The following is a 27048-nucleotide window of genomic DNA, read 5'->3' as shown; positions in this document are numbered from 1 at the left end:
AAGGAACCTCCTGTGGCCTGGGAGATCTTCCATGAGATCCCAAAGCTATGGTGGAGAGCTGTTTTTCGTAAGTGGTGAGGGAAATGCACTCTGCACATGCCCAGAGGCACTATCTTCTTTATTATATCTTCACATACACCATTGGGGAAAATAATTTTGTGGGTGAAATCTTGGCCTCTTTCAGAGAACTCAGCAGTCTTAACCCCCATCTACCCCACTCCTGTATGGCCCAGATCCCATTCTTCTCCCAAAGAACCCAGGAGTCCTGGACACACACAGAGACCCAGCCATGATGGTTTAATTTGGCACCAAGGCAGTGTTTTAGGGTAGCCAAACTGGGATGTGGGGAAAAGAGAGAGAGAGAGAGAGAAATGTACTTTCATTTTTAACCCCTGAGCAGGGATGTCAAATCAATGCAGAAACACGAAGGGCTACCCATCTCTGCGTCTGTTGGGAAGGTGGTTATGGTCCCAAAGAGTGATTGGGTTCTTTTGTTAGGTTGTCATGATTCTTTACAATACAGGATTATGGGAAATGTTTCAAGCCCCAGAGAGTTCTGGGAACAAGCCCATGAACTGCATGACAGCAGCAGTCAACGAGACCACAGGCCCTCAGCAGCAGAGGATGATGGGATTAGTCACAGCTGCTGCAGAGGACGATGGGAAAGTAACTGCAGTCTTGGGAAATGATGAGGTTGGTCATAGTTCCCTAGGAGCAAAGACTGGTTGCTAGTACATGGTCCACGGAAGACGAAACTGCTGACGTAGTCATGGTGAGCTTGGCACTGGATCAAACCGGGAAGGCATCCACAGAAGCAAAGCGTGATGAGACGGTTACAAGCGTGGTGGGCAATCATCACCAGCAGATGGGCATGATGAGAAGCTGCTGATGCAAGCAGAGCATGCTGGGATGGCCACATCCAGTCTCCAGTGGCAGACCATGATTTTGTTTGTCCACAAGAGCAGAGAATTATCAGAGGATAATTATCAGAGGATAGCCGGGTGTGTCAGCATGTCCTTAAACAGCAGAGCATGATGGGAAGGTTTCAACAATCATTTGAAGCACAGCATGATGGGAAGGTGTTGGTGACATAATTCTGTAGTGAAAGTTTCAAGCTGAGCCGTCTGAAAGGGGAGGGCTCAAGGTCTCAGTGGAGTCTGTGCAAGGTACAAGTAATTGTTGGAAGTAGTAGCTAGGACCCCACGGGGGCTGACATGAGTACTGTAGACACCTCCAGGCAGATCATTCAGTACCCCTGTGCTCTGGCAGCAAAGCAAGAGAAGACAACATATCAGAGAAGGCAGAAGGCTGTACTCCCCAGATTTCTTCTTCCTGCATCCCACCAACCCTTTCCACCTCCTTTCTAAAAACCAACTATCACTGAGTCATGCAACCTGAGAACATAGGAGCATCTAGACCAGCCTCCTGTTTCCAATAGAGGCCAGGCAAATGCTTACAACTTGCAGGTTCTCAAACTTGTATTCAGAAATGTACCCTCCATTGGTGATTCTCAAAACGCTGCCCCCTCAGTTAAGGTTACCAGATTTTTTTTCAATGAATCCGGGGACACTTTTCAACTTCAATGGATTTTGTATGGGGACTGATTTGTACATCTGGGGACTGTCCTCGGAAAGTCTGGTAACCTTACCCTCAGTAGACCACCTGAAAATGGCTGAAAACCTCAGTGGGACACTTATTTTTGCTTGCTTCAGTGCCAACATCATCAACATTATCTTGATGATTATATTATTAAAAAACCACAGGCATTAAATCAGTGTCTTGTTGACCTGTTTGATTAACCCTGGTCAATCAAAAGGGCCTCAATTTCCATGTCAGAAAAAACAACAAGTGCAGGTCGGAATACAGATATTTTTGGTTGTTCCAGAAACTCTCAGCAAATCACCTGGATGAAGCTTGTGGACTACCGCTGGTCCACAGACTACAGTTTAAGAACTTCTGGACCATCTTTGATGGGGCTACACCATTTGACCATCTAACCCAGTACTGTCTTCTCTAATTAGCAGCAGTTCTCCAAGATCTCATCGCCCACAATGCCAGTTTCCTTGATCTTGAGACGCCAGAGGGTAATGAATTTGGGGCTTCGCCACACAATGCCTCTGCTCCCCCCCTGAGCCACAGCTGTTTCCCACAAGCGACCCCAGCTAAGCCACCATACCATGAGGATTCTCCTGTCAATGAGCCGACATAAGTTATTCCGGCTCCCACCAGCTACAATATGGTCAACACCGAGGAAGTGGCAGGTATAAATCTGGGGAAGGAGGAAGAAGAGAATCAGGCAGAAGGACAGAATGAAGAAAGGAGAACATTTTGAGTCCCACCATGCCATACTGCCAGGAAGGACTAGCATCTCACTAGAAGATGGCAAAGGGGACCCTCTCAGGAATCTAGTACATTTTATGACCAGATCTCTTTGGGTGATGAGGAGCCAGGTCTGGAGAACACACAAGATGCTTAGCACAAAGGAAGGGTTGGGAGGAATGGGGTCAAAAAAGGGTCTTCAACCTGCGAGTGGCCCCGGAAGTCTTCTGGGATGTCCAAGATCTTGGAGCCAGTTTCAGCTTCCCAAATCTGGTTGCAGTAAAAAGTAGTATTTGTGTTAAACCCCCTTTTTAAAAAAAAAACGACATTTTTTAAAGACACATACATTATTTACACATGCACAGTTTATTTTTAGCAATGTACCTCTCACTACCTCTAATTAAAGTCAAACTACACCCCCTGTAGGGACGCGGGTGGTGTTGTGGGTTAAACCACAGAGCCTAGGACTTGCCGATCAGAAGGTCGGCGGTTTGAATCCCCACAACAGGGTGAGCTCCTGTTGCTCGGTCCCTGCTCCTGCCAACCTAGCAGTTCGAAAGCACATCAAAGTGCAAGTAGGTAAATAGGTACCGCTCCAGTGGGAAGGTAAACGGCATTTCCGTGTGCTGCTCTGGTTTGCCAGAAGGGGCTTAGTCATGCGGGCCACATGACCTGGAAGCTGTACGCCGGCTCCCTTGGCCAATAAAGTGAGATGAGCGCTGCAAGCCCAGAGTCGGCCATGACTGGACCTAATGGTCAGGGGTCCCTTTACCTTTACCTTTACACCCCCTGTGGGATTTGACTTAGTTTTTAATTATTAGCAAACTTGAGGGGGCTGCGTTTTGGGGAAAGAGAACCCTGAGGTAGAATATTTAATCCTTTCTTCACTTGCCCTAAATATAAATCAATCTTCCCCCCTTCAAGCTGCTTAGGAAGCTCCTTATCCCAAAGCAGACCATTGGTCCATCTAGCTTCACAGTGACTGGCAGCGGTTTCCCAGCCGTACCTGGAGGGGCTGGGGATTGAACCTGGGACCTTCTGCATGCAAAGCGAATGCCCTGCCACTGAGCCATGGACCCTCCTCGCTCCACCAGGGAAAAATATAGCCACCTCCGAAGCACCTCTTTCTCCCGTTCTCACCTGCAAGGTGTTGTTCCTCCTCCAGGAGCCTGTCAGGATATGTGTCCCGGTTTTGTCTATCGAGACGGCATCGCCACAGACGTGAGGCCCAGAGATGCGCCTGTGGCAAAGGTGGAGCAAGGGTGCGGAGGAGGAGGTGAGAGCAAGAAGAGAGGGGAAGAATCATTAAAGGCTGAGGAGATATAAAAAAAAAAGCAGGAAGGTGGGGGGGGGGGCAAGAGAAGATTGAGGGTGAGAAGGGGAAGGGCAGTGGGGGAAGTAGGGGGTGGCTGCGCAGGCGTACCGTAAGGCATGTGATGACTGCATGCTCCAGAACTGAGGGGACAGAAGCCAGAGAACTGAGGTTAGGTGAGGTTCTCCCTCCAGCATCTGCCTGATAACATTTCCCTTTTGCCTAAGCTGACAGAGAAGCAGGGTTTGCTGGTGCCCGTTGATAGGGCAAAAGACAGGGAGTCCAACAGTAGGTGGCGCCAGAGCTAATGTCAGGCAGCGCCAACTATTGTTTGCTTTGCTCCATCCTCCTCTTCCTTGCTGAGCACGGAGACCGAGGAGGAGGCAGTTGACAGGCAGGGTCACCCAATGGGCTGGCTGTAAGCAGGAAGGCTGACAGGTGGGGCGCTGCCTAAGGGCAGAATTACCGTACTTTTCCATGTATAAGACTATGTTTTTTTACAAAAATATATATGATTAAAATAGGGGGTCGTCTTATGCATGGATAGTGCATAGTGGGGACGTGGGATTGGTCAGCAGCGTGTTATTGGTGGCCTTGGCAAGGGGCGGTGTCGATTGGTTGCCGCTGAGGGGACAGATATTAGGAGGCTGTTGCACGAGTGTTAGCGTAGGTCAGGTGGGTGAGTGGTTTTTGGTAATCCTCCCCTAAAAAAAGCTCAACAACTCTGAGCTCTCCTCCCCCATTTTCTGTACAGTGGTACCACTGGTTAAGAACTTAATTCATTCCAGAGGTCTGTTCTTAACCTGAAACTGCTCTTAACCTGAAGCACCACTTTAGCTAATGGGGCCTCCTGCCGCCGCCGCATGATTTCTGTTCTCATCTTGAAGCAAAGTTCTTAACCTGAGGTACTATTTCTGGGTTAGAGGAGTCTGTAACCTGAAGCATCTGTAACCCGAGGTACCACTGTATTTTTAGTCCCCCAAAATAGGGGGTGTCTTATACATGGGGGCGTGCTATACACAGAAAAGTACAGGAGCTTGGTAGGAGAGTGTCCCATTTCCCCTAATGGAGCAGCCTCCGTTGCAAGGGAGGAAGGCCAGTGGCGTCTAAACTTCCTTCCTACAGCATGGCCAAGCCAAGATATTCTGCCACCTGAGGCAAAAGAACAATATGACGCCCCTTCCATGTACAGATATTGACTAGACTGGTGGTTGAATCACACCGATACTGGGACAGCCAGTTAGCTTAGAGGGCACAGGGCAGACCAAATGACAAATACAGCTCTGTCCTCCAAACATTTTCCTTCCAACCCCGCAACACCTGCTGCCTGAGGTGGCCATCTCACACTGGCCTTCAAAGAACGCAGTGCTGGCCTTCAAAGAAAACAGTCAGGACTTGGGAGCCATTGATTTGCTGCAGAACTCCTGCACATTGCAAAGGATTCTGGGAGATGCTAACGTCCTGCTGGAATTTGGAGCTGTGCCCCCAACAAATTGAGAGTGTGCCCTAAAATATGGTGCCAGTTTCAGGATTTTTTTGCCAGGGCTGAAGGTGGAGACTTGGGCCTCCCTAATCTGGAAGAGGTGTACGTGCAGAGAATGCAAGCAGAGAATTTTCCCAAGATGCCTTTGAGCTTCCTGTGGCCTTAACAATTACTTGACCCAACCCCCTCTGGAGCTGGGCCTGTATACTCACATTGCACATTCCCCAGTAATTCAGCCCCACCAACACTCATTTTTGCCCCTCACCTCACCCAAGCCTTCTACTTCCCACATCACAGACCCCATCACCTGCACTGTGTCATCCCATCCTCCAGAGATAAATCGTTCATCGTTATCCGGGAAGAAGGTCAGGGCATAGACCCGGGACGTGTGCCCATCCATCACAGTGGGGGAATAGCTGGAGGAAGAAAAAAGTTGCTGCTTAGGAAACCAAAAGCCAGCCAAAACACACACCCTACTAAATCCATGCACTGCATGTAATATTCCCCCTATTAGTACTGCCCGGTGTCCTACTACCAGCATAAAGGTAAAGGTAAAGGGATCCCTGACCATTAGGTCCAGTCGTGACCAACTCTGGGGTTGCGGCGCTCATCTCGCTTTATTGGCCGAGGGAGCCGGCGTACTGCTTCCAGGTCATGTGGCCAGCATGACTAAGTCGCTTCTGGCGAACCAGAGCAGCGCACGGAAACACCGTTTACCTTCCCACCGAAGCGGTACCTATTTATCTACTTGCACTTTGACGTGCTTTCATGTGGCTAGCATGACTAAACCACTTCTGGTACAACAGAACACCATGACAGAAACCAGAGCGCATGAAAACGCCGTTTACCTTCCTGCCGCAGTGGTACCTAATTATCTACTTGCACTTGTGTGCTTTTGAACTGCTAGGTTGGCAGGAGCAGGGACCGAGCAACGGGAGCTCACTCTGTCGCGGGGATTCGAACCGCCGACATTCTGATCAGCAAGTCCTAGGCTCTGTGGTTTAACCCACAGTGCCACCCGCGTCCAGCATACCTTGGGCTAAAAGTCTGGATTTTCGCCCAGGTCTGAGCATCATACATGTAAATCCCGGGTCCTGCTCCCCCTGTGATGAACTTGGAGCCAGAAGGGTTGAAAGAGGCGATCATTGTCTGGCGGTCCTCCGTTATGGTTCTCACGCAGGTACGGGAGGGAACATGCCACAGTTTCACTTTCCCACCGGAATCTGTGACAGAGAGAGTGAGTGGCCAAAGGATTTATTACAACATGAAAGGTAGGCTTCTGAGACAAATATTTTCATGGGGCATAGGCAGGAACAGAATGGAATTCTGAACACATTTTTCTGACTTGAATCAGCTTGCAGAAATCCACATTCACCATTGAGGAAGCTGCCAGATTTTGGAGAAACCCCAGTTGGAAGTACTGTATGTGACAAGAGGGTTTAATAGTATTCAGGGTCGTGTGTACTTATGGATAGGTGAATCAGTCCATTTCGGTTTCTCTCTGTTTTTCATTCTTCCAACCTTGAGTTCGGTTGCCCACATTTTCACAGCATTTTGTGATTTATTTATTTTTTTAAAATCATCATGGAAATTCATCGTTATTTTAGCTCAAATTTCTCCTACACATTTTTGTATGTAATTTTGCCTAATGTGCAAATGTTTACAAATCAGTTTTCCATAATATAGTGCACTTTTGTATGTTCCTTTATGCCCATTTTACTCTAGCATATGCATTTTGGGGCACATTATTTAGCTAGAGCACTATGCTACAAAATTTGGAGAGGTACAAATTGTGAAGGATGGATTCAGAAAGAATGAATTAGGTAAATGTAAACTGAATCAAATTACTTTCCCATCTCTATGTGTACAACACCTTAAAAATAACTAAACATGAAAGAATCTGCAGCAGGAAAAGCTGGGTTTTGAGACCTGTATCAGTTTTGTATTTATTTTCCTTATTTTGCTACTTTAATTGTTAATCAATATTTTGCTAGTTGTGAGAGAAACAAAAACACTGATGTTCCAATTCCAACCATTGGGAATCTTATTTGGCACCTCTCTGGATTCTGAGTTTTTGACCAGTCATTTCCCACACACTTTCACCACAGGGGCTAGAATATTGTCTTTAAAAGAGAGAGAAAAGATTCTGTACCCATTTCTACACCCATTATTTGCGTTGCACATAATGCTGACATAAGAACAGCACTGCTGAATATGACCAAAGGCCTTTATTATCTAGTACAGTGGTACCTCGGGTTACAAACACTTTGGGCTACAAACTCCACTAACCTGGAAGTAGTTACCTCAGATTGCGAACTTTGCCCCAAGATGAGAACGGAAATTGCATGGCGGCAGTGCGGTGGCAGCAGGAGGCCCCATTAGCGAAAGCATACCTCAGGTGAAGAACGGTTTCGGGTTAAGAACAGACCTCCGGAACAAATTAAGTTTGTAACCCGAGGTACCACTGTAGAGACAAACCTTGGCTGTCCAACGTAATCCGTTCCGGAAGCCCATTCGGCTTCCAAAATGTTTGACAACCGAGAAGCGGCTTCTGATTGGTTGCAGGAGATTCCTGCACTCAAGCTGAAACCGCATCAGACGTTCAGCTCCCAAAAAACTTCTAAAACCGGAACACATACTTCTGGGTTTTCAGCGTTTGGGAGCTGAAACGTTCCAAAACGGAGCTATTTGAGAAGTGAGGTTTGACTGTATCCTGTTTCCCAGAGTGGCCAGTGAATAACTCACAAACTTTAAGAAGAGATATTTTCTTCTTGACTTTTCTTTTAAAAATCCTTTTTACCGATAATGGAAACGATGAAAGGGTGGAGGAGAGTCAAAGGATTCAGGGAATCCTAAATGTTGATGTTTAAATTAAAATTTGCAATGTAAAATTTAATAAAAAAGGTTTTTTTAAAAATCCTTTTTACCGGAGCCCTCTCTTTTTTTTTGACATCTGAAGTCAAATGTGGCTGTATTGGTTGTCTTTGGCAATTGTCTATGGATACACATTTTGAATTTGGCACCACTCTGTCTGCCATCAGTTCAATAGCACATGTGTCATGCACCTGGTCCTGGGTGTCATTAAGGCTGAAGTCCAGGGTTGCCTCCTCTCTGGTCAAAGGTCAAGGGAAAGGTGTTACTCACAGGTGGCAAGCAAGACATCCCCGTTGTGAGCAGGCCCACGAGGCATAAAGTGCAGGGAGGTGACAGGTAACCCAAGGGCTACAGTCTCGCTGTCAGCAAGAACTTGATGAAGTGACCCATCGTTGACAGAAAAAACCTTAATCAGAGGAGGGGAAAGAGGCTGTCAGGAATGCAAAGAGGTGGGCAGAACACAACACATCAACACACCATGCAAAAGATCATGTAAATCAAATTGAATTATCTCCCCATCTCTATGTGTACCACAGATTAAAAATAACTATTCTCATGGAACAAAAATCGGAGTCTTCAGAAGATGGCACGCCAAGGTCTCTGCACAGCATGAGCTGCGAGATACCATTTGCGTAGAGCTCAGCCCAGGGCATGAACCCCAGGGAGTGGACTGCCTTCAGATGGTGGCAGAACTGGGCATCTGCAAGGCCCCAAGACCAGCAGAGAGCACTTGGCTATCCACTTTGCAAAGGTTCAGTGGCGTAGCGTGGGGGGTGCAGGGGGGGCTGGCTGCACCGGGCGCAACATCTGGGGGGCGCGCGCTCGCACTCGCAGCTTTCTGCCCCTACCTGGCTCACTCACTCACTCTCACTGCAGTGCTGGCTGTGCGAATCCGATCCGAGCCGCCGGGTCGCCGCCCATTGTGGAGGGGGGGGGGCAGGCATGCGGTGCGGTGCGGTGCGGAGAGAGGGCGAGGGACTATCTGGGGGAGGGACAGTGCAGCGGGGGGGGGGCACAAATTACTTGCCTTGCCCCGGGTTAGGGGGCGCAAATTACTTGCCTTGCCCCAGGTGCTGACAACCCACACTACGCCACTGCAAAGGTTATTCAAGACGATCAAATGTAGCCTAAGATAATTCTCATTTTGCATGTCCTGACTCTTCTAGATTGTGTTTGTGTGTGAGAGGATGTCCAGTTTAGGGTGCCATGTCCGAAGGACCTCCAATCCTGGAACCAGCATCCTTTAGAAAATGGGACAAAAGCCAGCCCAGCTTATGAGATGGACATCTTCATGGAGCACGGTCTTTTGCGGTGGAAACAGAATGCGGTGCAGCTCACAATATAGATCAAGGTTGGTGAGCCAGCAGCTCAAGGGCCAAATCCAGCCGCCGTCAATATTTTGTCTGGACCATAATAACCCATGAGACTGACCTTAATGGTACCAGTGCGTATTCCTGCTGCAACCCGTGTCCCTTCATTATTGAACTGGCAGCAAAGGAGCTGATCTCCACAATCTCTGTTGAGGAAGGGAATATATGCCCAGATTATTTGCATTTATTTATTTAGTCTATCTGTTAGTCATTTTTGCACTAGAATTTCTAGGCTGTCTTTTAATAAAAAAAAACAAAAAAAACTATAGGTCTTCATATAGGCCCATAGGCCAACCTGAATGCCCTCTGGAGACTTTGATCTACAACTCACATCAGTTGATAGGAATTGTAGTCTAAAATAATTAGAGGGCACCAAGATGGGGAAGGCTGCTATAGGCCTTTATTTTTCACCTATTGGCCTTCATGTATAACAAATGAAGTTATAAATAATGAAAGCATACGATCCACAATAAAACAAGATCAAATGACGCAGTCACTGTGCAGCCGAAAGCCACCCCGTCAAATAAAACAGATGAAGGCGACTTGATCAAGGCAAAGGACTGACGGAGACATCAGGGTTTGACAGCTTATAAAAAGCCCACAGATTTTTTTATTTTTTAATACAATTATCCAAGGGAAGGAAGCTCCACAGGCTAGGCTGCATACACAGTATAGTTAAAGCACACTTCACCCACCCACCCTCAATATTTATGGGCAGTGTAATTTGCCGCCACAGAACTATAATTCCCTGCATGCTTAACAAACTACATTCCCCATAATTCTTTGGATGGTGTGGGAGGAATGTGATTTATATAGGCTTTAAATGCACAGTGTGTGTGCCGCTCTAGATGCCACAGAAGAGAAGGCTGCCACATGTCACCATCAATCTTGCTTCTGATTGCGGTGGGAGATAGTGAAAGCAAAACCATTATCAGAGGCCTGCTGGGCTTCTGGAGACAGCCCACACCCCAGTAGAGGGCACCCTGACAAGAGCCCACTAGAGTGTTTCAGTGAGCAGGTGAACCAGGGATAGCCGATGCCATGTGTTCCAGATGTTGTGGGACTACAACTCCCATCATCCCTAGCTGTTGGCCGCTCTGCCTGGGACTGATAGGGAGTTGTAGGTCTACCACATCTGGAGGGCAACATGTTGGCATCTCCTGAGATGGACTCAGAGAGAGTGCCTTCCTAAGAGGCCTCCAAAAACTGGAGTCAACACTAGAAGTGTGGGCAGGTTCATTTGGGGGGAGAAGGTAGTCCTTAGAGATATCCCAGACCTCAGCCATGGAAGGCTGTAAATGTAATCACCAGCATTTTGAAATATGCAGGTGGTCTGGGTGAATTTTGAGGGGACAGGGGTATGTAGCATCTAGGGAGGGAAAGGCCTGCCAATTTTGTAAGATAACCAATATACTTAAGTCTAATTAATGCACAAAGGGGTTAAAACCACAAAGCAAGCTGTCCTGCCAGGCTTAGCTCACCTTGGCTTGGGAAGGACTCTGTAATCAAGCCTTTGTTCCCCTCCAATCCACCTGATGAACTTGGTTTGTGAAGAGGCTAAGCTGGTTGCTCCAGCTTAGGCGAATAGCTCTAATAAGCTTCTCTTGAGTTCCTATACCAATAATTTAAGAACTTTCACTACTGTGACTAAGGCAGGTTTTACTGCCTGTGCAGCTGAATGCTGTATAGAAAGGCACATGAATCTGACCTTTAGAGAGTTTGTAAGTAAACAATCTTTAATTTATCAAACGTGTGGTCTTTTTTCTCTGCTGAGAGAAGAGGGAAGTTTTGGAACTTACAATGGCATATTTTAAAGGCCTATCTTTCTGTGCTTTACCTTGCTGCGTATTTTGTGATTTTAAATCTCTGCTGGGGTTCTCCTCGGGAAAATTCTTCAGCATTTTAGTGCAAATTTCTCTTAATAAACCCATTTTTCCCTGCAGATTTGACTACTGTGCACATTTTTTGCAACCAAATCATCCTAACAGAATTCATTTCAATCTTGTTTTCACCAATAGACTCATTTTTATGCACACTTCAACCTAATGTATGCATTTTGGCAAACAGTATTTGCAAAATCAGGATAACTGAATTTCGAAGGCCATCTTTCCGTTTCCATATTATTTCAGAAAGTGCGGGTTTGATAGATTCTGCCTTTGATGCGAATTGAATTCCCCCTCCACCCCTAATTCACACCCATTGCCCCCCTGGTTACCTACATCGTATGGAGCAGCCGGAGATCCCCGGAGATGGAGGGGCTGCTTGTGAGGTTGTCTTGAGGGTTGGTGGTGGGGTTAAGAACGCTTGGTCCTGCTATGGACAGGCGGCCCCGGCGTGTAGGCTGCATTGCCCAGGGGGTGTGGGTCTTTAAGGGGAGGAAAGATACTCTGTTAGGGACACTTGGGAGGGGTTGTTTTGTTTTTGAGATTCCAGTCTTTTGGACCCCTTTCCAACATTCTGAGGCGGGAACAAAGCTCAGGGCTTTGGTGTGCAGAAAGACCCCGGTTCAATCCCTGGCCTCACCAGTTTTAAGAAGACTGGTTGCTGGCAACGGGAGAGGCCTTTGCCTGAGAATCTGGAGAGCCACTGCCAGTCAGAGTTGACAGTGCTGGGCTACATGGACATATAGCCTGACAAAGTGCAAGGCAGCGTCCTCCCTCCTTAGCATTCCCTGCGGCCCCCCTCTGTCGTTCATCCTTTCCCCACATCTCTCCCACTGCCCGTCCGCCTTCTGCAGGCCCTCCATCCCCACCAGCCATTCTCCCGCTATGCAAATTACCCCCCGTCCCATCATCCTCATGCCCCAGGTTCCCAGCTGCCCCCCAACCCAGCTGCCCCTCATCCCGGCACCAGCCTCTCTCTTCCTCTCTCTCGGGTTCTGCAGCGGCTCCTAGCAACCAATGAGGGAGAAGGAAGAAGAACCCACCTGGTTGCCATGGCAGCCACGAGGGGAAGCCAAAGGTTCTCAAGGAGAGCAGGGCCCCCAACGTCCCACCATCCCGCTTACTCCTCCCCTTGGGACAGTGATGGCCTGGCCCGTAGCCAGAATGAGGTGTTCTCAGGCGGTAGACCAGGTGTGGGAAGACAGAATGGTAGAATTATGGAGTTGGAAGGGGCCACTGGGATCACCCAGCAGTGTTTGTGTCATGCTACCTACACGTCTTCCAAGCCAGCCTACACCCCACAAGTACAGCGCCACCGCCACTGAAGTAAGATTCAACCGACAATTCAGTTGGCTTTTGTCCATGGAGTGGGAAGGAGATGTGAACGGAGTCTGCCCAGGTCCCTAGATCTTCATCTGAGGCCTGCCTCCTGCTCCCTCTTCTAAGGGAGGCTCAGAGGGAGATGGGTTAGTGGTCTGGCTGTTAACCAGAAGGTTGGTGGTTAAGCCCACTCAGGGATGGCTGTGGGCAGGATTCCTGCATTGGGGTGAGGTGAGCTAAATGACTCGAGGTTCCTTCAAAGTCACCAGTTCTATGATTCTAGGTCCTTTTCAGTTGTGGCCCCTTTCTGTGGAACCCTCTCTTCAGTGGGGTCTGCCTGGCGCCTTCACTGACTCCTATAGATAGATAGATAGATAGATAGATAGATAGATAGATAGATAGATAGATAGGAGTCATATATATATATATATATATATATGCAGGTTTTGGTGTCCTCGGGTGTCTTCCCGTGTAAAAGTTGGGGTGTCTAGGCGACGTTTCGACGAGGTCTCACTCGTCATCTTCAGGCTGGTGCTTTCGGCTTCTTGTTACTGGAACAGAGCAGGATCTCAGTGTTTGAGTTCCTATAAATACTGTTGAGGAGGTGTGGTGTATAGCCTCCAATGTTCTGGGCAGAGAGGAGGTTCCCAGGCTAGTGTGCCTTTTCTTCTTTTGTTCCTTAATTACTTGAGGGATATCTTGAGTGATTTCTTGAGTGATTTCCTGAATCCCACTTAGGTGGGTCATTAGGTGTGGATTAGTTGCTAAAGCCTTCGTGTCTTGAACTCTTGAACTTTGTGAAGAGTTTTTCTGAGAAGATGGCTGTACTGCACTTGGTTCTGCTCTGTTCCAGTAACAAGAAGCCGAAAGCACCAGCCTGAAGATGACGAGTGAGACCTCGTCGAAACGTCGCCTAGACACCCCAACTTTTACACGGGAAGACACCCGAGGACACCAAAACCTGCATTCCTGTACCCGTGAAAATCTACGAAAGCAAATATATATATATATATATATATATATATATATGCAGTGGTTAAGTACTTAATTCATTCCGGAGGTCCGTACTTAACCTGAAACTGTTCTTAACCTGAAGCACCACTTTAGCTAATGGGGCCTCCTGCTGCCGCCGCGCCGCCAGAGCACAATTTCTGTTCTCATCCTGAAGCAAAGTTCTTAACCTGAAGCACTATTTCTGGGTTAGCGGAGTCTGTAACCTGAAGCGTATGTAACCCGAGGTACCACTCTGTGTGTGTTTGTGTGTGTGTGTGTGTGTGTGTGTGTGTGTTTGTGTGTGTGTGTGTATCTCACATATCATTTTCAACAGTAATTAAACATACTTTTACATCTTATTCAAATTTTTGACTTCCATCAATCCTGTCTGAAAATTTTCCAATCTAATCTCTAAGTATGCATTTCTTATCTTCCCTATTACATTTCAAACTCATAACCAATATCTCTATCCTTTTCTACTTTGTGACACTTCGTATATTTCTCCTTACAAAACTTCTTGTAGTCTTACTAGCGTAATTTGTTGATTACAGTTGCTCTTCAAATAATTCGTATACCGTATTTTTCGCCCTATAGGACACACTTTTCCCCCTCCAAAAATTAAGGGGAAATGTGTGTGCATCCTATGGGGCGAATGCAGGCTTTCGCTGAAGCCTGGAGAGCGAGAGGCGTTGGTGCGCACCGACCACTCTCTCTCTCTCTCTCTCTCCAGGCTTCAGGAAGCTATCCGCAAGCCTTGTACGCCCGGCGGGAGGCCTTGTACATCCGGAGGGCGCCCCATGCTTCGCGCGGGTGTCCGCAAGCCTTGCGCCCCCGGCGGGAGTTCCCGCGGGCACGCAAGGCTTGCGGGCAGCAGCCTGTTCTGGGGGCTGGGGCTGGGGCTTCCCCCGCCCCAGCCCCGTGGCTGGGGGGGGAAATATTTTTTTTTTATTCATTCACCCCCCCAAAAAAAACGAGGTGCGTCCTATGGGCCGGTGCGCCCTATAGGACGAAAAATACAGTACTTCTTCCAATCTTCTGTAAATCTCTGGTCCCGCAGGTTTCGAATCCTTCCTGTCATTTTGTCCAATTCTGCATAGTCCATTAATTTCGTCTGCCATTCTTCTTTCGTCGGAATTTCTTCTTGTTTCCATTTCTGGGCTAACAATACTCTTGCCGCACTCACTGACTCCTTTTTGCGCCAGGTAAATACTCACCTTCCTCCACAAGCCTTTGATGGACTGAGTTGATTTTGTTCTACTGTGGATGTTATGATATGTTTACACAACCCAAGTTGCTCAGAGGTCGGGTCTTATCAATATATCATCTCTGCTAAGTGACTAGATAGACCAGAAATATTAGCTAGTTACGGTGCTCCCCCCCCCTAAAAAAAATGTTTAGGAGTACTCTCATTTTGACTCAAGAAAATCACCATTTTATAGTTCAAATCAGGAAAAATACATACAGTAAATGGACAAAAGTACAAAGATTCACAAAATGTTTAGGGGCATGCATACCCCTGCATCCAGGGCCGTAGCTAGGGGGTGGTGAGGTGGGTCCCCGCCAGGGGTGAAGGCAATGGCCTCCCCCCGCAAAATCAGCTAAAAATATGTCAATAAATATAAATATTGATTATTGCCTCATAAAAAATGGTTTTTAAATAGAGGGTGAATTGAATGGGGGGGGGTGGATGAGAGGCAGAAAGAAAAGCTAATTTGTCTGTGGCTAGGGGGGGAATTTGGACGGATCTGCCGGGGTGCAAGATCACCTAGCTATGGCTCTGCCTGCGTCCCTCCAGGGGGGAAAAAGCACTGGCTAGTTATATACTTACAGTTATTATTTTACTTACTTGGGGTATTAAATTTGCCTCTGCTCTCTACCCACACACTGCCCTGCAAAAGTTCCTTTCTTTGTATGGGAGACTGCAAAATGTCTCTTCTAAATATTATGGCTGCCATCCAGTTCTTGCAGCCAGCACCTGCCTAAAACAACAATAAATATATATATATATTTAACAATTGAACAATTAATTAATGAAGAACCAGGGCAGCTCTTTTGCCCGTCCAAAGTTCTTAGTGCAAGTCAATTAATTTAAGAAAATTGCAGGCCTAATTTATTTATTAATTAATGCATCAATTAGAACAGATGGGGGTAATTTGACTCGTCTTTCATGCACTAGACAACAGACTGAATTGTGTGGCACACCTGATACCTGACTGGATGCCTCTGCCGCTGCTGCTGCTGCTGTTTACTGAATGCCAGAGTCTGCCGTAGATGAACGGTAACTCTTTTAGTGTCCGAAAGTGACTATACAACATGCCTAACAATCGCACTAATGCAGTCCCTGAATTGCTTCAGTCCCTAGTTCTAGTTTCATTTTCCATGCTGTTCCTTACAAGGCATTGCCTGTCTGGTGAGGATTATATCTCAGCACAACTCCCACTTGTAGAAATAAACTAAAACAAACAAACAATCAAACACATCAAAACAAGAAGCTCTTTACATTTTAAAAAGACAAATGCTCTTTATTTTCCTATCCACACGCACCAATGCTCTTCATCCACCACACTCCATACCTCTATAAAGATACTTTATCCACATCCACACCCACACACCCACATATTGGGTTCACAACCTTTTTTCCCCTGGTAGAGACAGCTGCTGCGTCTTAACCCAGGTACACTACAGGTGAACCTGATCCCGTCTCCCCATCCCAGTGACAGGCAGAACCTGTGCGAAAAGATATCCAAGGAAGTGGGTTGGGAAAGGGGTGGGGGGTCCCCCTGAACCCACCCGAAGCAGTCTAGCTCTAACTGTAGAAAATAACATGGCTGCCCTAAAGAACCCGCTGCACTATAATTACACAGAAATCTAGTCTCTCTCTCTCTCTCTCTCTCTCTCTCTCTCTCTCTCTCTGTGTGTGTGTGTGTGTGTAAGTAATACCTTTAAGGCACATCACCCCTCCCCAAGGAATCCAGGAACTGTAGTTGTTTAAAGGTGCTGAGAATTGTTGCTCTGTGGGGTGTAAACTACTGCCCCCAGGATTCTTGGGGTGGGGTGGGGAAGCAATGTGCTTCAAAGCATGGCATGCTGGCAGCCTAACTCATTGGCCCTTGGGGTGCCTCCAGACTCTCAGTTTTCTGTGGGAGGGATCCAAGCGCTTACAGTACTGGGAAATTTAGGTTTGTGCAATTGAAGTGGATTAAAGCGCTCTGGTGCCTTAGAGCAACAAATCCACTTTTGCAGTTAGGAAAGTGACGGGAAAATGAATGGCAAAGTCTAATATGAATGGCTGATTAATAGGAAGACATATAAACACACTGTGAGCAAATCAGGGTGAATGTAAGATGAACTCCCGTTGCCATATAGCCACCCAGCAAGGAAATCAGAACAAATAAACAAATAAATCGACCATCAGGAGGAGTCTCAAGTGTCCCAGAACGACCCAGCAAGAGTTCTGGATCAAATCTGCCACTAAATCCCACTCCCTCTTTCCCAGACAGCTGCAGCAGAACCCTGCACCCCATCCCATTGCTCTCTGGACCCTTCTGGCTCCTCTGCCCAGCCTGAGGAGTCCTGGCTGCCAGCTCTTACCATGCGGCAGATGTTAATCTGGGGAGGGGAGGAGGGATTTATTTTGCAGATACCACAGCTAGGAGGAGAACAAAAAGGCCTGGACTGCGGGGGTGAGGATCAGAAGTGAGGGGGGAGAGATAATCCCCTTTCCCCTCTATAAAACATCCTCGTCCATAAGAGCCGTCTCTTCTTCTGCTGAAGGGGACAAGGCGTCAGAAGGACCATACCGAGGGTGACCAGGACACGCAGCACTCAGCGCCATGCAGAACACCCTGGGACCAGCCTGCATCTTCCTGCGCAAGGGGATTGCTGAGAAACAGGGGGTATGGCCATTGCGGGGGGTGGGGGGGACAGGGCAAGAGGGTGCAGCAGCCCAGGTGGGCAGGGCAAACGGTCTGGAATGGTTAGCCAAAGCAAGGGCTGAGTTTCCATTTTCCTCTGCAAGGGAAATTAACCAAAAGTGGGGCCCGGTGGGATGAGGAGAGCCAAGGATTCCGGACTCAGCTCCACGAAGGCAGCTTGCAGTTTATGGTGTTCTGGAGGATCCAGGTCTCGGGAGGAGAAGTCTAGTGCATTGGAGAAGCAAGAGGGAGATGGAATTCTATGGGCTCGATTTAACTTCTAGAATGTTGGTTTGAAAGAGGCAACGCGTCTTGCATGCTGCCAACTCTTGTTCCCCTTTTGCCTCTGGCAGGCAGGGTTTTCTTATTTTTTTCCCTTTTTATTAGATGGTTTCCAAAACCTGCCCCAACTTTTCGGTCAAAATGACATGTACGCGTGTCCTGTGGGAGTACCCTTCTCACAACCTATTCTCTGTCACCACCACAGCCAAATAGATAACCTGGCTGGGTCTCTGAATGCTGGGAAAGTATGCCTGAGAAAGGCAGTCGGGGGCTAAGCTGGCCTCAGGGGCGTTGGGTAGGAACTAAAACACTCGGTGCACAGGGCCACGGGGGCACAAATTAAGTGCCGGGCAAATTAAAATGGTTGGGGGTGTCTGAGGCTGTCGCTGGCACTGTCGGGTGCAGCACACCCAGTCATCTTGTGAGCAAACTTTTGTTTTTAAAAGGTTATAATAGGGAAGGCGCAGGAGACTGGGGGCGGGGAGTCTAAGGCAAAATAACTGGGACTGGGTCCTGTGAAGCATCTCTTAATTCCCTCCCCCTTAGTATGAATTATCTGTCCTGTCCTACCCCAGGCTCAGTAGTGGAGCAGATTATCATATCTTGGTGTGCCGCAGCCCTAACATGCATTTAAAGCGTACCTTCCCCCAAACCTGAGAACTGTATTTTACCTCTGACAGAGCGCAGTACCCTTAATAAACAACAGCTCCCGGGATTCCTTACGGGGAGGGAAATGTACTTTAACTATATGGTGTGTGCGCATCTCTAGTGATCCTCAAGGCACTCAGCTGCTGCCAGCTCATGGACTCACCCTCGGTTGTACTTGCTTGAAGTTTCGGGGATGGGTCTCTGTGAATCAGAAAGCACAGTGAGATGGTCTCAGCCTTTCTCTTTCTCTCTCTCTCCAAACATCTGCAGCTACATGGTTGCTCCTCCATGGGCTCTGCACCTCCTGGGCTTTGTCACTGAGTTTTAGGATTGTGTAGGGTTTCTCTCTCCCCACCGCCCCACTTCTCCGTTCCTCCATCTCACTGTGATCACTGGCTCTGTCATTCTGGGCAGCGTTCCAGTTCATTGCTGGATCCACTTTGTCCTTCTGTGTGCCTGTAAATATTGAGCTGTCAACTCAATGGGAGCATTGCTGTGGTTTTGACAGCGCGATGCAATTATTTCGATTGGCCTTAGGGAAGAGGAGCCTTTGTTTGGGCGTCGGGAAGGGTTGGGTGGAGAGATCGGTTGGGCATTAGGGCTTTGGGGGGTCTTGTTTTCTACAGCTCAGGAGGAAGGAGTAGTTTCTTGTGAGGTTGAGGACTGTGAACCAAGACTTCTTCATTTCCTCCCTTCCTATGTGCCTGTATCACTATGAATGACTTTACATCTGCCTTACAGGAGCGGGAACTGGGAGCAGATGAAATCGAAGGTAAGTAGGATGGGCATTTGTGATACTTTTGAGCAGCAGCTTTGGGGTTGTTGTTTTTTTTATTGTTCTGGGAAATTCTGAGTTGCTTTGGAAGATTATGAGGGATTCTTTGATTGGGAAGATCAGTAACGTTTGAGCTTCCCATAAAAAGAGTTTCCCAACCATGACTGACCTTCCTCTGGTGTTTAATATAAACATGGATGAGGGAGAAATTCAATCCAGTTTGCATTTAAAGGCAAACCTACATAATTTGCACTTTCCGCAACAACAAGCAAACCGAAACACAGCCTTCCTTTATAATTCACACGTCTCTGAATTTTGCAGTGTAGTTCCCCAGCTAAATAATGTTTACAAAAATATTTTAGGGTAAAGTATGCATAAAAATGTATATATTGGTGAAAATGACATATATCATGGGAAATCGCTTTGCAGAAATGTCTATGTTGACCCACATTTCATTAAAACTGTGTATATCACGTGAAATTCACACTTGAAATTACTTGAATTTCACACTAAAATGCTGGTGAATTTTCTCGAGGACCTTTTAAAAGCACAAAATGGCAAACTGATGAGAAAAGGTAGAGAACTGTTTGGAAAAATAAAAAACTGAGGGAAAGTGAAATGGACAGATGCGCCCATCCCTAGCCATAGGGGATATTGATTGCACACCCAGTTCATGAGGAATGATGGTGAGGCCTTAAGAAAGGAATGAGGAACTTGTGGCCCTCCATCTTATTACTGGAAAACAGCTCTCATCAGCCCCAGCCAGCATGACTAATGGTCAGGGACGATGGGAGCTGTAGTCCAGCTATATGTAGAGGCCACGGCTTCTATACCCTTGCCTTAAAACATACCCAGAATCTTCTAGAACATGTTGGAACTCCACAGCAGGTGCTAGAGGGTCCTTCAGCAGGCCTTCCAGAGGAAGTGTTCCTTAGGTAAAAACCTGGAAAACCACTGACACAGAGGTTTTCTTTACTCGGTTATTATTGCTACCCTTGCTGCTACTCTTGCTGCTCCTGTTTTGCAAAAACAGAGCTCCGTGAGGCCTTCGATGAGTTTGACAAGGACAAGGATGGCTATATCAGCTGCAAAGATTTGGGCAACCTCATGAGGACAATGGGGTACATGCCGACTGAGATGGAGCTTATCGAACTGTCGCAGCAGATCAACATGAATCGTAAGTTCCTGGTCTCCGAGGACTGGGTTGAATATTTCAATAAAGAATGGTGCTGGACTGAAGATACAAGGCAGCCTTCCTCAGCTAGCAGCCCTCCAAAATCTTGGACTACAACTCCCATAATCTCTTACCATGAACAATACTAAGCAAGGGCTGCTGGGAATTGTAGCCCAAAGCGTATTGAAGACCTCAGGTTGGGGAAGGCTGACGATGGGAAGGAGTCCTGGTATCACTACCTGGGTCTCCAATGGGTGTTGGCTCTAACATAAAGGATGGCCACTGTCAGCTTGCCTGGGATTCAACCAGCCCTTGACTTCTCTGCCATTTCAGAGGGAAAAGAGGTTTGTGTGGAGCCGGTGGTGGGCAGCAGTGAGGCAGCTTCCTGTGTGATGCAGTGGCTGGACTTCAGGCTCATCCACGATTCTGCTTGTCCCGTGCCTAGAAAGCACAGGCCCAAAAGTCCCCTCCCACCCCCCAGGACTCCAACCAACTTTGGGAAAAGACAATCCCACAGGATGGAAAACAACAACAACACCACAGTAACTAGATATTATTCATAGCTAGAATGATTCTGGAGTATATACCATATTTTTCGCTCTATAAGACGCACCAGACCATAAGACGCACCTAGTTTTTAGAGGAGGAAAACAAGAGAAAAAAAATATTCTGAATCAAATGTTGTTGAAGAGGCTTTGCACGGCTATCCCTGAAGCCAGAACAGCAAGAGTGATTGCTGCACAGCAGTCCCTCTTGTTGTTCTGGCTTCAGTGATAGCTGCGCAGCCTGCATTTGCTCAATAAGACGCACACACATTTCCCCTTGCTTTTTTAGGAGGGAAAAGTGCGTCTTATAGAGCGAAAAATACAGTATGTTAAATACTCTGAATAATGGTTATATACACAATTGGCAGACAGGGAACTGAAAATATCTCTCTTTTATCTTTCTTGCCCCCCCCCCTTATTTTTTCTTTCTTTTTGATTGGGTTTCTTGTGTGATGTTTGATTTCTGGTGGCTCTCCAGTAGCATTAACTAGATGTATGTCTTAATTAATATTAATTAATACATATATATAATACATATATATATACACACACATGATAAATGAAGATAAATACAAGGAGCTGACCTGTATGAGAGGCAGGTCAAAGTGGCTTTTCTCAGGGTGAGAGACTGAGAAAGGAGAAGCTCTCCCTGCTGGGAGGATTCAGCTCTCCATATGTATGAAGCTTGAGGTAAAATGTTGAGTGAGGGTTATATTTATAATTTTGTGTTTTATGAGGATCATATGATGATTCTATGAGGATTATTATTAATGTATCTTACTTTCTTTTTCTCTTTAGTTCCCTCCCCCCCATTTGAGATATCTATCTATCTATCTATCTATCTATCTATCTATCTATCTATCATCTATCTAATCTCTTTAGTTTAGTTTGAATTTTTTGGGTATATTAGGTTGTAAAGCACATGACTTCCCCCAAAGAATTCTGGGAACAGTAGTCCACCCCTCACAGAGCTACAATCCCCAGCACCCTTAGCAAACTACATTCCCAGGATTCTTAGGGGGAAACCATCCGCTTTAAACGTATGCTGTATATGCAGCCCCAAACCGGCTGCTGATCAGGGATATGCAAGGAAACTTGAAGGGAAAACCAAGATACCTGAGTCTTCTAAGAAATTAACCTGACTGTGGTCACTGCAGTTGGAGGGCGCGTGGATTTCGAGGACTTTGTGGAGATGATGACCCCAAAGCTGCTGGCCGAGACGGCAGGCATGATTGGACTTCAGGAAATGAGGGATGCCTTCAAGGAGGTAAGATGGGCTGGGATTGGACAGGACTTTGGAGTTCTTTCTCTCAGCCTTGTTTCTTGTTCTCAGGGGTGGGGCAGAAATCTGATTCCATTCTCATTCAAAGGCAAATCTAACAAATCTACCGCGCTTTCTGCAGCAATACACAAACAGCCATCCCTTCAGAACCCGCACTTCCCCGAATTAGTGTTAAAATGCATTTGTTAGTGGAAATGAAATATGAAAGTGCATTCTGTTTGGGAAAATGGATTTGCAAAAATGTGTATGTTAGGCAAAATTGCATTGGTAAATGTGCACATTAGAAGAAATTCATACTAAAATGCTGGTGAATTTTCACGACGACTTAATTCCCAGCTCCACAATCTGATACGGAAATGTGGAGAAGTGGTTAAGACTAGAAAAACAGATTCACTTATCCCAGCTTGTCATATGTCCCCTTTCCCTCCCAGAAAATTGAACACCTCTCATTCCCCAACTTCTCATTACCCAACTAGACAACATTGATCCCCACCCACCCAAAAAGATGGGGGTGGGACGTAGCACTCCCCATGAATATCCCTTCTCTGCCAACCTTGCTAGTTCCATTAAAAAATAAGAGAAGAAAGAGGAAGAAACTTCCTGGATCAGACCAAAGGTCTAGCCAATCTCTCTTACTTCACAGAAGTCCTCTGCTGGAAGCACTGTGAGGGGAACAGTGCTCTATTTAAAGGGTTCCTTTATTTGAAGGACTGTCTGGTCCACGTCTGATTTAAGGGAGAGAAAGACCCTTTAATTTGCTCATCAACAGTTGGCATCTGGAAGCAGATAAGACAGGCACACAAGTTACCTGGTCACATACATCATGAGGTGTACTGTATTTGTATTTAAATAATTATTATTTATCAATTTGCTTTTATACATATGTTACCACACCGGAATTTTACTCACAACTGTGTCCGCTTTTTTTGGTGGTCCATAAGTGGCCACTCTCATCTAATTCAGCATTCTACTTACTATAGTGGCCCACCGGATGACCACAAGCAGGGCAGGAAGGCAAAAGCCTACACTGCTGCTCCTCATCTTGTGGTTTTCAGAGGTATACTGCATCTGGACCTGGAGGTTCTACTTTTTTTTCAGTTCTCATGAGAATCCATCAACCTTTTGGTGCAAATCCTTTTGGTACGCTTCCCCTTTTGGGGGGGGCAGCACTAATATTTCACTAATATTTACATTTCCTTAATGCATTTTCCCTCCATTATTTTTCACTGACATGTGCTTCTCTATGCACACTTTAAGGGACGCGGGTGGCGCTGTGGGTTAAACCACAGAGCCTAGGACTTGCCGATCAGAAGGTCGGCGGTTCGAATCCCCACAACGGGGTGAGCTCCCGTTGCTGGGTCCCTGCTTCTGCCAACCTAGCAGTTTGAAAGCACATCAAAGTGCAAGTAGATAAATAGGTACTGCTCCTGTGGGAAGGTAAACGGCGTTTCCGTGCACTGCTCTGGTTCGCCAGAAGCGGCTTAGTCATGCTGGCCACATGACCCGGAAGCTGTAGGCCGGCTCCCTCGGCCAATAAAGCGAGATGAGCGCCGCAACCCCAGAGTTGGTCACGACTGGACCTAATGGTCAGGAGTCCCTTTACCTTTACCTATGCACACTTTACCCTCATATGTGCATTTTGGCACAATTTCTTGGCTGGAGCGCGGCATTGCAAAATTTGGGGAAATGCGACTTTTATAAAGGATGGTTGCGTTTTGGTTTCCTTATTTTTTTGGCATGCGTGAATGACACCAGTTCACCTTTTAAACGCAAACTGAATTGGATTTCTCTCCTATCATTAATCCTGACGAAAAGACATTGATAGATCCTATTTCCATTAGCTTTAAAATGGGATCAGGTTAACTGGCCGCCACTGCATCTTGTGGCAATGAGTTCCATATGCTAACGAACCACTGCACGAAGAGGTACTTCCTCTCTTCTGTCCTGCATCTTGTGCCGTTAAGCTTCGCCCTCTTGCTCCTGTTCAGATTAAGTATGCTGACTCTCACCGCAACTAACTACCATGCCTCTCCCCGTTTCCAGTTTGACACCAACGGGGATGGCGAGATCACTCTGGATGAGTTGTACCAGGCCATGCAGAGGCTGATGGGCGAGCGGCTGACCTCCCGGGAGATTGCTGATGTGGTGAAGGAAGCCGACGTCAATGGAGACGGGACGGTGGATTTTGAGGGTGAGATGCAGTAGGGGAATATAGGATTGATGGAAAGAGATTATAGGCTTATCGGGATACAAGGTGAGAGGTTAAAAGCTTTAAAGGTCTGGGGAGATGGGATTTAGGAGCGCAGGCTGAAAAGATATAGGCTTAAATGGGCTTGGATAATAGGGTTAGAGAGTTATTGGATTGCTCCAATTGCATGGAGGTGGTAGCACACAGCCCACCTGTCAAAACGGGCTGCTGGTGGTGGGGAAACCAGGAGCTGGACCACCCAGCCTCCCTGCTCCACCTGCCCTGTTTTTGGATTGCAATCCCATTGGCAGGGTGGTTGTGGTACTAATGTAATGAGCAGGCACTAGATAACAGAGTGTGGGAGTTGTCCCAACACACCAGGCAAGACTTAATAACCCTGAATGCTATGTTCTACCTCCACTGTCGGAGGCAGTAATGCTTCTGGAGGGACGCAGGTGGCGCTGTGGTCTAAACCACTGATCTTCTTGGGCTTGCTGATCAGAAGGTTGGTGGTTCGAATCCCCACAACGGGGTCAGCTCCCATCGCTCTGTCCCAGCTCCTGCCAACCTAGCAGTTCGAAAGCACACAAGTGCAAGTAGATAATTAGGTACCACTGCGGCAGGAAGCTAAACGGCGTTTTCATGCGCTCTGGTTTCCGTCATGGTGTTCTGTTGTACCAGAAGTGGTTTAGTCATGCTAGCCACATGACCCAGAAAGCTGTCTGTGGACCAATGCCGGCTCCCTCAGCCTGAAAGTGAGATCAGTGCCGCAACCCTATAGTCGACTTTGACTGGACTTAACCGTTGAGGGGTCCTTTTACCTTTACCTTTAATGCTTCTGGATTCCATTCTGGGAGAGTGCTGTTGAGCTCAAGTTCTGTTTGTGGCCTTCCCATAGGTTGACCCTTGAGAATAGGATGCTGGACTAAGCGAACCACTGGCTTGATCCAGCGGCCTCCTCCTTACAACTTAGGTAACGGGACCTAGGTCATTTCAGAATACAGATTCTGGGGATATTTCAGGCTACTATGACAGCACAACCAACTTCCAGCACAAGTAACCTAAATGACGCAGGTGAAGCAGCAAATGTAAAAGCAGAAATTCCCCAGGGGACAGAACTGACTTATCTTGTTGCACAATTTGGATTGCACTGGTAACTCATTTGTTTAAGACTGCTCACTGCCAGCCAAAAAGGGCACAATAGCAGCCTTTAGCAAGCATAGGAGCATGCCTTATACCAAAGCCATACTATTTGTCCATCCAGGCCAATATTGCCTACCCCAGCAGGCAAACACTCTGTAGGGTCTCAGGCCAGGGCTGCCCCCGTCTTGTGCTCCCTCATCCTTCTTCATTTCGTTTATTTAACAAAATTTGCGTACAGCTCCATGTTAATGGAACATCTAAGCCGTTTACAAAATGCAGCAACATTTTGTAGAATCATAGAACTGTAGAGCTGAAAGGGACCCCCATGTCATCTAGTCCAATGATTTGAATTATTGATAGAAGGTAGTTAAAAACAGATATTTTAAGAACTTCAAAAGATAGTTAAATTCAGCGCTAGACAAAACAGAACATTAAACAAATAACGATACACCCAAAACAGTTGAATAATATCATGTGCATGTCCAGCACAGGTTTATCTTCTTACTAAATTGAAATAACTACAAATAGCAGCAGTAAAAACATCAATAATATGTGAATAAAAACTCATTGGTAAAAATATCAAAGGCCTGTCTGAATAATACAGGTTTTGAAAGACAAGAGAGCAATAATGACTGCAGCTGACCTTCCATGAACAAGTAGTGCCACAGGGCAGGGCCTGCGGCACTAAACCCTGGTAAATGTTGGCCAAATCCTGGGGGCATGGAGGACCACCGAGAGTGCCCATCCGAAAGTTTCAGTGATCAAAGTGGAGAGAATGGAATCTGGGTGTCCTTAAAGTTGTTCAGGACTTTGTGAATTAACACAAAAGACCTGAACCTGGCCCAGTAGCAAATTGGCAACCAGGGCATCATTATTTTACATGTGAATTACACATTTATCTCCAAGGAGCAGGCGGTGGCATTCACAGCCATTTATCTCCCTTTGGATAAGCACAACAGCCCTGTGAGGTAGGTCAGGACGAGGGAGTGCTCAGCAGTCTTTGTAGATTTGAAGCCAGGTCTCTCTGGCCTTTCTCCCCAGCCGCACTGATGTGTTTCTTACGTTTGCCTTACAGAGTTTGTGAGGATGATGTCACGCTGATGGAGTCGCCCTCCCCTCTCTGGTTCCAACGAATATGTGAATGTATGGAGTTCAACATCAAATCCCAGCGTGAACTGGGAGGGGAGGTCAAACCTCCGTTTGCACAAAAGACTGAGCAGGGCAAGGGGTGGGTTGGCAGGGGGGCGTTCTTGGATCGTCTCCCTAAGAGGAGGGCAAGCATCCCACTTGGCAAAGTCCAATCCCTGCAGGAATCCCTTATTACCGGGCAGCTGCATTCATCAGATCTATCCCACAACTGGTCCAACCAGCTCGGTTGATCCCTCTCAAACACACCCCGGAAGGTCGCTTCCCAGCGCAACGCCCTGCTTACCTCTCCCTCCCCTCCAGCAATCATGTACAATAAAGACTTCCTTGTATAGGATCGCTCAGGATCCGCGTGGGGGTGGTTTTTTTTGTGGCACATCAACTGGAGCCGCCCGTT

The 27048-nt window shown here is 47.0% G+C and overlaps 2 protein-coding genes across 5 annotated transcripts; one reads left to right on the top strand and one right to left on the bottom strand.

Moving 5' to 3' along the window:
• Positions 1–280: 280 nt before the first annotated feature.
• Positions 281–12252, bottom strand: LOC310663541 (protein tipD-like). The gene is made up of 11 exons (XM_083411501.1): positions 12213–12252; positions 11578–11723; positions 9420–9504; positions 8259–8394; positions 6148–6337; positions 5422–5530; positions 3743–3774; positions 3460–3559; positions 2524–2589; positions 2177–2269; positions 281–1262 (listed from the first exon to the last, which is right to left on the bottom strand). The coding sequence occupies exons 2-11, from the start codon at positions 11703–11705 to the stop codon at positions 1140–1142; spliced, it is 1062 nt and encodes a 353-aa protein (XP_083267627.1). The 5' UTR covers positions 11706–11723; positions 12213–12252; the 3' UTR covers positions 281–1139.
• A 38-nt stretch (positions 12253–12290) lies between these two features.
• Positions 12291–26995, top strand: LOC310663545 (calcium-binding protein 5). 4 transcript variants are annotated; one of them, XM_083411507.1, is made up of 8 exons: positions 12291–12432; positions 15731–15832; positions 17329–17450; positions 19140–19170; positions 20207–20350; positions 22050–22159; positions 24218–24365; positions 26581–26995. In XM_083411507.1, exons 3-8 carry the CDS (start codon positions 17388–17390, stop codon positions 26604–26606), a joined length of 522 nt encoding a protein of 173 aa, XP_083267633.1. In that variant the 5' UTR covers positions 12291–12432; positions 15731–15832; positions 17329–17387; the 3' UTR covers positions 26607–26995. The 4 variants fall into 4 exon arrangements, with proteins under 4 accessions (XP_083267633.1, XP_083267632.1, XP_083267634.1 ...); XM_083411508.1 differs by lacking the exon at positions 12291–12432 and adding an exon at positions 12433–12567; XM_083411509.1 differs by lacking the exons at positions 12291–12432; positions 15731–15832 and adding an exon at positions 12475–12567.
• The last annotated feature ends 53 nt before the right edge of the window (positions 26996–27048 follow it).

This window comes from Podarcis tiliguerta, assembly GCF_965153285.1.
Source record: "Podarcis tiliguerta genome assembly, chromosome: 13".
NCBI lineage: Eukaryota > Metazoa > Chordata > Lepidosauria > Squamata > Lacertidae > Podarcis > Podarcis tiliguerta.
This window is presented reverse-complemented; position numbering and strand designations above follow the sequence as displayed.

Coding starts and splice junctions, on each gene's coding strand:
- LOC310663545 (XM_083411506.1), top strand. CDS start 12,385: ATGGCCTGGCCCGTAGCCAGAATGAGGTGTTCTCAGGCGGTAGACCAG. Junction 12,568..19,139: donor ACAGCGCCACCGCCACTGAA/GTAAGATTCAAC, acceptor TCTGCCTTACAG/GAGCGGGAACTGGGAGCAGA. Junction 19,171..20,206: donor GGGAGCAGATGAAATCGAAG/GTAAGTAGGATG, acceptor TTGCAAAAACAG/AGCTCCGTGAGGCCTTCGAT.
- LOC310663541 (XM_083411501.1), bottom strand. CDS start 11,705: ATGCAGCCTACACGCCGGGGCCGCCTGTCCATAGCAGGACCAAGCGTT. Junction 6,338..8,258: donor GGATGTCTTGCTTGCCACCT/GTGAGTAACACC, acceptor TCTCTGTCACAG/ATTCCGGTGGGAAAGTGAAA. Junction 3,560..3,742: donor CAGTCATCACATGCCTTACG/GTACGCCTGCGC, acceptor CCTTTGCCACAG/GCGCATCTCTGGGCCTCACG.